Source organism: Miniopterus natalensis, chromosome 7 (genome assembly GCF_054644295.1).
Source record: "Miniopterus natalensis isolate mMinNat1 chromosome 7, mMinNat1.hap1, whole genome shotgun sequence".
NCBI lineage: Eukaryota > Metazoa > Chordata > Mammalia > Chiroptera > Miniopteridae > Miniopterus > Miniopterus natalensis.
This window is the reverse complement of record NC_142087.1, coordinates 12,161,879-12,173,000: the sequence shown is the minus strand read 5'-3', so window position 1 is coordinate 12,173,000 and position 11,122 is coordinate 12,161,879. Positions and strand designations below refer to the sequence as shown.

The window sequence follows — 11,122 nt, the reverse complement described above, 5'->3', positions numbered from 1 at the left end:
CAAATGACTTGGGATATGACAAGCCCTTGGCCATCAGAGGCCTCTGGGGCCCCAGAGGACAGGGCCTGGCAGGCCTTGGATGGGCCAGAACGGTGACATCTCCATGAACTGGAGGCAAAAGCAACAGCAGAGGCCCTCCTGACCCTCTCCCTGCCTGTCTCTGAGCTGGGGGGTACTCCTCAGCTTATAGCATCCACCACCTCAGATAAGTTTGTAAAAGACCCTGGAATAAAAGAGAACCATGGAAGAGTTAATTAAGACTGTTTCTTTTAATGGCCAACTCAACCCCACAGCTCAAAGCCAGGGGACAGAGCATGGTACCCGTCTTGATTCAGCAGCATTACAAAGTGCTCCTGGGCCACAGTGGGCCCTTGGTGGGGTGTCCCCTTTCTAACACCCTCATTCCTTCTGTGGCCTTTGGGAATAGCTGTCCATCTCAAGGTTGCTAGAGGGGAGCTGGGGGATGTGTACTGGGAGCTCTTGTTCAGGACTGCTCTTGAGGGAGAGGACACCCCAAAAGAGCTTCTCCCAGTACTATAGCCCACTAGATCAGATCCTGGGCATACTAAGGAAAATCAACACAAAGGGGGCCAAGTATTTGACAGATGCGGTTCATAGGTCAGTTTAGGCCACTTTCTGCAGGGTCCTGGGTCAAACAGGCACCTCTCTCCTGGTGGTTCTTCAAAGCCAGCTGGCCAGCTGCTGAGAGGGACCAGCCCATCAAAGACCCTCATCATTATAAATTGGGGAATGGGGCTTCAGGACGCTCTGAGGATTCTTCTCCACTAGAGGGCGCCAGCTCACCTCCCCGGTCAGAAGCAGATCCTCACCATTCATGGAGTCCAGGTACTGAATCTGCAAGGGGGAGAACAGGAAACAGGAAAGGCACAGGGCAGGACAGATGTGAGGTGGCATAAGGAACCAGCCTTCTAATGGAGAGGAAGGGAGGGGCATGAGGGTATGCCTGACCATCCCAGGTCTCAGGCAGGGATGGTGTCTGGTCTTCCAGATTATTTCCCTTGAGGAGGTTTAGAGAAACAAGTCACTGGGGAAGCTCACTGGGAAGGCTTCAGGGAATTCCCCATCGTGCCTCTAGACAGACACACAGGCACACAAACCCGACTTTCTGGGCTGAAAGAACTTTCTACGGAGGATGTATCGGGGGGACATGTCCTTGAGGTAGGGGTGTGTGTGTCCATTCAGAATGGCAATGAATGGTACCCAAGGTGAGTTAATTCTCTTCTCTGAGATTTAACTTCCCTTGTCTGAGAAAGGTCTCAGAAAGGGGATAGTAACGTGGACCTCACAGGACTTATGACAAAATTAAATGATAGAACATATGTACACTGCTAGTCACTGGGAATTTTTTTTTTAAATATGTATGTCTCTCCGTTCTCTGGTAGGCCTTCACCCCATGGTTAGTGGACCCTGACTCTGGTCAGCTTCGTCCCTCTAGGGTGGCTGAGGGAGTTTATCCCCAACCAGCTGGAGAGGGAACGCCTGTGGAGGAGAACTGGAACAGCTACAGGGGAGATATGGTCAGGCAGTTCTGCAAGAAGCAGGTGATCTAAGGAGTGGCTGAGTCTCAGGAGATAAAGGCAGTCTCTGGGAAGATTCCCCAGACTGCTGCTAGTAAGGAGAGCAGAAGGACGAGAAACGCTTTCAAGTGGCCAGGCACAATCTAGGGTGAGAGCAGGATCAGAACAGGAGTCGGCACTCGATTTATAAGATGAGATTCCACTTTGGGGTATGAAGCATTTGGGGGATAAGGGGAGGGGGCAGGAGTCCAGAGGCCTCATCTTAGGCCCTGGATCATCTCCCTCTTCCAAGAATTCCTTCACTTTTGTTGTTTCATCTTTAGGCTGCTGACCTTTGAACAGAACCCCAGTCTCTCTCATTACCTCAGGTCTAGATTTCCACATGTCCTGATGTCCTCCAGGGCAATGAGGTCAACTGACCCATTATCTTCTCTAAAATTCACTCCTCTTTCCAATGACTCCATTTCTGTCCCTCAGGCCACCACTATGCCCATCTCCTGGGATAAACATCTCAGCATAACCTGACTGGGGCTTGGGGCCATCTACCACACCAACTAGCATCATGGTGCAGGACCAGAGTCTGTTCAGGTCCCAGCACCCTGGTCTCCCCGATCCCCTCATCAGACTGTCTCTCCTTTCTTTGTCCTTCCACAGCACTTTGTTCCTATCTGTATCACATCCAGACTGACTTATTCCAGGGTTAGCCTTGGGCCTGACTGGCTTCCTCGCCAAGCCAGGAGCTGGCTCCCTGAGGCAGGACTAGGATTCATTAATCTCTGCTTTTTGAAGAGTGCCTGGCAAAGTAGGTGCTCAAAACGGCTGCTCACAGAACTGGGTCCCTGTCAAAGCTCCACGCTTCCCTAAGAGCCCCATCACTGTTTTCCAATTGCTGGCCTCTCACTGGGGCAATATGGGACTTCTTGTAGGGGAACTGGTGGGGCAGCCCCTCCCTTTAGGACCCTCAGAGAGGTCCCAGCTATGCCCTTGTCGTGGCCCCTCGCACAGGCCCTCCACAGCAGATGGAAAAATTGGGCTGGTCTCCTAGAAAACAGCATTTGCTTTGCCAATTGCTACTGCTGGCTGAGGGCGAGTCCAGTGAACAGTGTGAGTCTCAGACTTCTTCCTGGGTGGGGCCCTCTGGCCATAGTGCCTTCTCTCCGGCTCTGGCAGATTTGAAGAATGGTCAAACCGAAGCCCTGGCTTCGGGGGTTCTCTACCCTTTGGGTCTGAAAAGCCTTGGTATGTGGCTTTCCCAGGAGAAACAAGATGGTCCTGTTGGCCTTCTCTTCAAGAACTGGGGTCTGGTCTTCCATTTTCTCGCTATTGGAGGCTTGAAGGCCATGGACACAGGTGAATAAGAGAATAACTGTGGGGCGAGGCTCCTTCGGCTCCAGGGGCCAGACATATGAAGCAAAAGTGTGACTCATGGGACAGCCTGAGCTGATGAGCTGTCTGGAGCAGCTGAGGCCTCTAGTGACTACATGAATCACCAAGCCTAGGGTTCTAGGCCACTGTGCAGGCTGATTCACTGGGAGACCCTGGAAAAGCCTCTATGTTCCTCTTCCCTGCCACTCAGCTCACTCATCTGCAAGGTTGGGGTTTCCCATCAATACAAGATCAGGAGGCAGAGAGATCAAGGAGTGAATTCTCCATGGGCCTGAGAAAAACTAAGCAGTTGTCACTCTGGAGCTTTCTCCTAGAACCTTGGGTGTCAGGGGGGTCTGGAGAGCCAGTGAAGTGAAGAATGAAATGGGGGGACCCGACTTGACTAGCATAGCACCCAGGGGGAAGAAGCATGAGGGATGACTGTGGAATGCTACCTGGAGTCCAGTCCTGCCAGAAATCAGGAGCAGGAAACATAAATCTTGGGGCTCAAAGTGGGTACAGAAGTGGGGCTACAGTGGGTGGTTGCACTGTATCCCACGTCCATACCTTACAGGACTGTGTGTGCCAGGATCTAGCACAGCACTTGGCACGCAGAAGGCGATCAAACACAGCAAATAAGCTTTTGAAAGCAGGAGACTCCTTGGTGCCTTTTCTCCTATTCCGACCCCTGGACTAGCTCATGGTAGATACACAAAAGGTGCCCACTGCGGACATGATTTGGTCAGAATTCCCTCAGACTGGCCTCTGAGAACTCAGCGTCTCATCATCCTCTGGCAGCCCAGCACTGACAGACCTCAGGAAGGACCTGCTTTCCATGAGACTCTGGACGGGAGGGGAAGGACTACTCACCTGTTTCCTCACATATTCCACCAACAGTTCAAGCTGGCGAGGGTCTTCACATTTCTGGTTGAAGAAGGTTCTCCAGAGGGCAGCAGCCAGCCCATGATCATCTGAAAGGATCCCCTGGAACACAGAGCACCACAATGGTCTTCCGGGAAGTTTGGGAGAGCCATGACACAAAAGCCAGGGATATTAAGAATATGCTAGTAAGCACAGAATCGGCTCAGAGGGACATGACAGACACTGAGAAAAGGGGAAGCTATATGGTAGAGCTGGAAGGGGTCTTCAGAGAGTATGTGGTCCAAAATCTTCATTTTATACAGAGGAGGGACGTGGAAACCAGAGGGGCTGAGTGACTGGCTAAGGTTGATGCAGAGATGGAGCTCATGTCTAGTCGACCCTCCCGGGTCACAGCTCGCTCTACTCAGCAGTGGTCCCACTGCTGTCCACAAGGCATGGGCTTGAAATAACATAAGTATGTTTTTTCCCAGGAACAAAGGTAGGTGTGGACTGCACCTTCTCTCCTGCTCCAACCATATGTCTGCAAGACAGCTGGCTCTTTGGGGAAAGGAACTAGGCACCTTGGCCTCAATGTCACCCAGCTCTAGGCTGGACATGGCCGGCGCAGCCTCTCTCTGAGTAGAGGAACAGGCTGTTTGGCAAGATTACTATGGGTCACAGAAGGAATGCTCAGAGCCTGTGTGTATGTGTGCCTAACATTGTCTCACCCAGTACAGAGGAGACCTCTGTTGGGAATCCAAATATCAGAGAAGCTAATCAGCAGCTAGGCCATGGACTGCGGCCATTTACTAGCTTGTACCTCTAAGGGAGGGCAAGGGGAGGGTCTTACTTCCTGGGGTAAGGGCAACTAAAGGGAAAGGCCCTGAGAAGTTGCTCTGTCCAGGTGCCAAGGTGGTGTGAGAAACCAGACAAAGTGCTGACTAGGAGTTAGAAGGCTGGATCAAGTCCTAGCTCTGCCACTGCCAAGCTCAGAGATGGTGGGCAATCCACTAAACCTGAGCCTCAACCTTCTCATCTATAAAATAGAGATGAAAATATTTGCCCTTCTTATAGCATCCTTAAATTATAAACATTAAGACAATGTAAAGGTGTCTTGTTAAGTGTAATATGTCACATATCAAGATTAGGAGCTTTGCCAGGCAGCTGTGGGTAATAGTTGAAACAACAGTGGGATGTGGGGATCAGACCACCTGAGTTCTAATGGCAGCTGTCACTTGATGGGTGTGTGGCCTTTGGAAAGCCCTTCCTGAGCCTCAGTTTCTCATTGGCTAAACAAGCATATAATACCTATCCCACCAAGGAGTTGTGAGAATTAAGAGAGTATGGCCATGTAAGACCCTGTGAGTAGTAAGTCATTACACAAAGACCCAGGACCATTTATTTGACATGTTGTGGGCTGGCCTCTGAAGCATTGCAGTACATGAGGTCTGGCTTCAGGCCAGGAAAAGCCATGTCCAGTACGACAGTTTGGTGGAAAAATAGTCCACCTGTTCCAAATGTCCCTGCCAAACACCCCTGCAATTCTACCACTTAAGAAACTATCCTGGCACAATGGCAAAGTCAGGAAAACCAGCTTCTTCCGGTAGATGGGACAGGAGCCAAAGACAAGCTCAGGCACATCACCGTTTTCCAAGCTATTTGCTAACACAACAGCCTGCCTGTGTCTGAAGTGCCCTGGGCACATGCCGGAGTGCTGCTGGCAGCAACCCACATGTGCTACATGGGAAGGAACAGGAGTGCAAGTGGGTGTTGTGAGGACTTGGAGAACGAGCACAGAGCACAAGACAGCAAAAGCCTGGGGGACATGGCCTGCTGCAAACAGGCAGCCTTGGCGGTGGGTGAGACGGCTGGGGAGGGGCAAACCCATAATCAGTTCCTGAACTGTGAGAAGGAACAGGATGACTCAAGACTCACATTAACAGTGATAACAGCCTGACTATTCCAGACTGTCAGAGTTCCTTCTCACACCTGGCTCCTAATAACTATGGATGCCAAGAAGAGCAGATATTATTACCCTCATTTGAAAGAAAAGTACACTAAGACTTGGAGGTTATCTAGCTAATTGGTGGTAGAACTAGGACCAGAATGCACTGGTGAGGTCAGAGGACAGTGTCTGAGTAGCTCTAGTTAGGATGCAATACTTGAAACAGAGTGGAAGTGCAATAAAAATGGTTAAATAAATCCACAAACCCAGCTTCAGCCCTCTTTCCACCATGCTGCTTGTAAGTCAGTGAAAACAAATGGAAGACTGGTCTGAGAGAGTGTAAATTTCAAACCAAGGAAGCAGGAAAAAAGGGTGCCTTTTCCCCACAATCTACTAGGGTGCCTGTTTTCACTCCAATGCAAAAAAAAAAAAAAAGTATCCTTCAGGAAATAAAGATACCATGTCTAGAGTAACTGAGAGGAAGCCAAAAGGGACTCCCTGACACTAGAGGCTCTGGTGATAATTAAGGGTTCAGAGTAGCAGAGTCTCATTCAGTGAAGACTGATTTGGCACCACGATGTGCCTAGCATGATGCTAGGAACACAGAACCACAGCACTATGGTCTCAGCTCACAGGCAGCTTGCAGTCTAGTATCAGGGACAGAGCTCATGCCCATCAAGCAGCTTACACCCTGGAGAACAAGCAAACGCTGCTCTGCATAGGAGACACTGAGGCACACTGTGCAAATGGACTGCTCCATTCTTTTTTAAATGAGAAAGTTTACTTAGAAAGTCACAGAGGTAGAATTGAGCAGTAGAATACATGGTCTCAGGAGGTAACTCATCTGGGGGGAAAGGAGGGGGCAGAGGAAGGCACAGGCCATGCTCCCTGGAGGGAGAGCACCTCCCCATTCCTGAGTCTTAGCTCCTATGATAACTCTTCAGAGATCTTCCATTCCCCCTGTTATTCTCTATCACTGCACTTTATAATTAGATAGTATTTGTTTCCTTGTTTACTGCTTATCTCCACACTGGAAATGGGGGGATAGGCAGGAAACAAATGGGAAAGAACCAGACCATGTCTGTTTTTTTACCAATATATTCCTAGTGCATCACACATGGTAGGCATTTAATAAATACCTGTTAAATTGATGGTTGGATATTGAAATTCAGAGTAAAAGACAGAGATATAAGAAAAGCTTTGTGGAGAAGGGGGCATTTAGGAATGAAGACTATTCGGAGAACTACAGGACATTCTAAGCAAGAGAGAATAACTTTAGTTTACTAAACATTTATAGAGGGGGTGTCTACAAGGTGCCAGGCCTAGAACCAGGCCCTTGGGGCCAAAGCTGACAGACTGAGCTACTGCCCTCTACACCTGGTTGTCCAGAGAGCCTCAATCAGGCACGGCTATAAACACCCCTCTACACCAGTTAAATCAGAACTTTTGGGGGATAGGGCCCAAATATTGGTATTTCCAAAAAGTGCCCCAGGTAATTAGTATATTTCCCAAACTTTTCCACTCTTAAAAGTCACCTGGGGTACTTGTTGAAATACCAGGCCCCACTTCTATTGAACTGGAATCTTCAAAGAGGTAGTCAAGAATCAAATTTAAAAAGCACCCCAGGTAACTCTTGTTGACCAGGCATGTTTGTAAGATGGCTCTTCCAGGATGGCCTGGGATGGGGGACAGAGAAGAGACACAATTCAGAACACCTTTATTAATGTTGGTGAAAGGCATCAACTGAACCTGCTATGAAGATTTCAAACAAATGCTAACAGAAAAAATTCTATTTCTTCAATTCGAAGCCTCATTCTTTAATAAATTGTAAGGTCTCTGAAATCAGAATGTATCTGATTTAACAACTAATGTGTAGATTCAAGCAGTGTTTCTCAAGTCCCATCCCACTCCCAGGAAGTTCATGTTAAATCAATGATGTGTGTGGCATGCACTCTAAATTGCTCTTATAAATGAGCCCATCTGGTGGACTGAGAATCAGGAAACCTCCATCTTAACTAGTCCTATGACACTAAGCAAGTCATTTAACTTAATTTTTTGTAAGCTTCTCTCCTGGTTTTAACTATTATCTTTAGGCTGATAACATTTCCTCCAGCCTGAACTCTAGTTTCTTACTTTCATCCTTTTATGCACTTCCTTCCCTTCCCTCCCTTGCTCTTTACCTACCCCAAGCCAAGCACCAGGCTAGCCAATAGAAACACAAACAGTAGACACTGCCACTACCCAGATGAAATCCCCACCCAACCAGGACAACAGTTGAACTCCAGGGAGGGCAGAATGAGCAGAGCCTGGGGGAGTTCTGGGACCATTTCCCAGAAGGGGCGATGCTTACATTAAATCTGGAGGTGACCACAAAACAAGCATAAAAGCACATGGTTTGTTAAAAAAGATGAGGTATGATGAATCCTGGTGGTGCACACACAGGTATCCTTTACACCATTCTTTTAACATTTCTATGCGTTTGAAATTTCCATAATAACGGGGGAAAAGATGAGACACATGCTACAACATGGATGAACCCTGAAGACATTATGCTAAGTGAAATAAGCCAGACACCAAAGGACAAAGACTGTATGATTCTACTTATATGAGGTATTTAGAATAATCAGCATTATAGAGACAGAAAGCAGAATAGTGGTTACCAGGGGCTGGAGGAGGGGAGACTGGGAGAACAGTGTTTCATGGGTACAGAGTTTCAGCTTGGGAAGATGGAAAAAGTTCTGGAAATGGATGGTGGTGACTGTTACTCAACAATGTGAATGTAGTTAAAGTCACTAAAATGTACACTTAAAAATGATAAAATTTTTATGTTATGTATATTTTATAATAAAAAAATTAGATCTAAATGTTCTGATGTGGAAGAATGCCCAAAATATATTGTTTAGTGAAAAAAGCAGATGCAGAATAGTATGTATAGCGTGACTGCCATTTGCATAAGCCCAGATAACGTCCGGAAGGACACACAACAGACTATTAACAAAGAGTTTTCTCTGGGGCAGGGAAGTGGGCAGGACAGAAAAGGGGCCTTCTATTTTCTACTGCAAACACTCATGTAGTTTTTTTATTTTGTTTTTGTAAATATGTTTTTATTGATTTCAGAGAGAGGGAGAGAGATAGAAACATCAATGATGAGACATTGTAATTGATCGGCTGCCTCCTGCATGCCCCCTACAGGGGATTGAGCCAGCAACCCAGGCATGTGCCCTGACTAGTAATCCAACCGTGACATCCTGGTTCATGGGTCGACACTCACCATTGAGGCAAGCTGGCCAAGAATGTACAGTTTTATGAATTTTTAAAATGCGAATGTATTGCTTTTATAATTAAATACAAAAAAAAAGTGGTCATTTGTCTGGCAGATGGTACTATTTACATGTATATCTTCCTCTCTCTAGGGGCACCTGGGGCTGAGAAAGTAACTGAAATGCCTTTGTCCCTCCATCCAGTTCCCCATAGGCACTCAATAAATGCTGACTAGTTGAATGATTTGCCCACATTATATGGTGCTCTCTTTCCCAAGTATAGGCAGACTAGGGCACATTCATTCTAGTTGCCAATGAAGAGGAGGAAAGAAACACTAAGCCATGATGGCAGGCAGTGACGGTCCCTGAGGCTTCCCTGGGAGGCTCTTATCATAAGCCTTTGCTGGGGAAGCCACTGTTCTAAGTAAGTCTTCACAAATGATCTTACCTCGTCATATCCCAAGATCGCTGCATAGAAATTATTTGTCATAACCATCATGTTCTTCTTCAGGATATAGGGATTAACCTACAAGAAACAAAATCACAAAAACAGGAACAAATGAAAGGAAGGAACAAACTAAACAGTAGGATCTTTGGCTTTTAGCTGTCACACACTCTTAGAACAAAGAGAGAGGGTCCCTAACAGGTCAAACTGCTAGTTCATCCCCATCCCCCTGCTCTTTCAGGATTCTCCCCAGTGTGACAGGTTCTTTTAGGTTTTGATGCCATATTACACAAAGCAGTAACTCAGTTTAATGAACTGAGCCCCACCTAAACACAAAGCAAAAGAAACGGTTTCTTGACTGGAAGAGCACAGTCTAGCTAGTATTGGAAAACAGACATGTAAAAATTACAGTTGACCCTTGAACAACATGGGTGTGAACTGTGTGGGTCCACTCATACACGGATTTTTCAACTGCAGTAAGAACTTGTACTGTTTTCCATCCACAGGTGGGAGTCCATGGATGAGGAGGGCCAACTGCATATATTGACCTAACCATTTTATATAGAGGACTTGAGCATCCACAGATTTTGCACAGGGTACTGGAACCAATCCCCCATGGATACTGAGGATAGTTTTTGCAGAGTCAAAGTTATATGTGGATTTTCAACAGCACAAGGGTTGTGTCGAGTTGTTCAAAGGTCAACTGTAATTACCTACAATGTGTTGTCTTAAATTCTATTCCAAAAGTGGTGAGCCATAAGTGAATTTTGGTACAAATGATCTCTGCTTGGAGGACTGGGAAAGAGTTCTCTAGGAGGTAACATTTAAGTGGACCTCAGAGGAGGAGGAATCTGACAGAAGAGAGTAAGGGAGTGAAGAGACAACATTCTAGACAGAGGAAACAAGGTTTGCAAATGTGCAAAGACAGGTAACAAAATTTAGGGAGTGCTAAGAGGGATAGGTGGGCAGGAACACTGGTAAGATATGTTGGGTCCAGGTTAGGAAATGTCTTAAGGATCACTCAAAAGACCCTGTTGTGGTAAAAGGACAGAAGAAGGAAGTGACAGATGTGGGAACAGGAGGGAAAGGGGCAGGACTCTGAGGCCATGGACAGGAGGAGAGAATAAGATGGGCTGAAGTATTAAGATTGTTAATGTCAAGAGACTATTCCAGAAATGTAATTCCAGCAAGACCCTTGAGACCTGGTAGGATTACTCTGAGAGAGTGGTCAGGAGGGCCTTCAGAGCCCATAGCGTAGTTCACTGTCTTCAACAGGGTAGAATTTGACCTCCAGACCTCCAAGAATATGCTTGAGGGCAGAATCCAGCCTTCATTCCTCTCTGGAATCCCAGCAGAAAGTCTGGTGTAATGTGCAATATGCAGTAAGGACTCATTAAATATTTAAGCTGACAGGTTTTGGAAACAACCAAAAGTCGTTTAGAACTATATATGGAAAGTAAGATTTGTGCCTAACAACCCTGACCACGACCATGCTCACCATCATCTCTTCCATATATTGAGCACTGGTTAAGGCCCAGGTGGACCTTTATGGACATCATCTCCTCTAATCATCACGGGAACTCAGAGAGGTAGATGTGCTATAGTCATGTTTGTACAGACATAGAAAACTGAGACTCAGACAGTTAAGTGACTTGCCCTGAGTCCCACAGCAAATCAATGATAAAACTGAGATGAGTAAAGTCCATGC

At 46.9% G+C, this 11,122-nt stretch overlaps 1 protein-coding gene across 1 annotated transcript in view; it reads right to left on the bottom strand.

Moving 5' to 3' along the window:
- Positions 1–254: 254 nt before the first annotated feature.
- Positions 255–11,122, bottom strand: part of UQCC1 (ubiquinol-cytochrome c reductase complex assembly factor 1) — a 92,094-nt gene continuing 81,226 nt past the window's right edge. The window contains exons 8-10 of the mRNA XM_016213157.2: positions 9,418–9,495; positions 3,774–3,887; positions 255–855 (exon numbers count right to left, since the gene is read on the bottom strand). Of these exons, the coding sequence (XP_016068643.1) occupies positions 721–855; positions 3,774–3,887; positions 9,418–9,495 (327 nt within the window). The 3' untranslated portion in view covers positions 255–720. The remainder of the gene's footprint in view (positions 856–3,773; positions 3,888–9,417; positions 9,496–11,122) is intronic.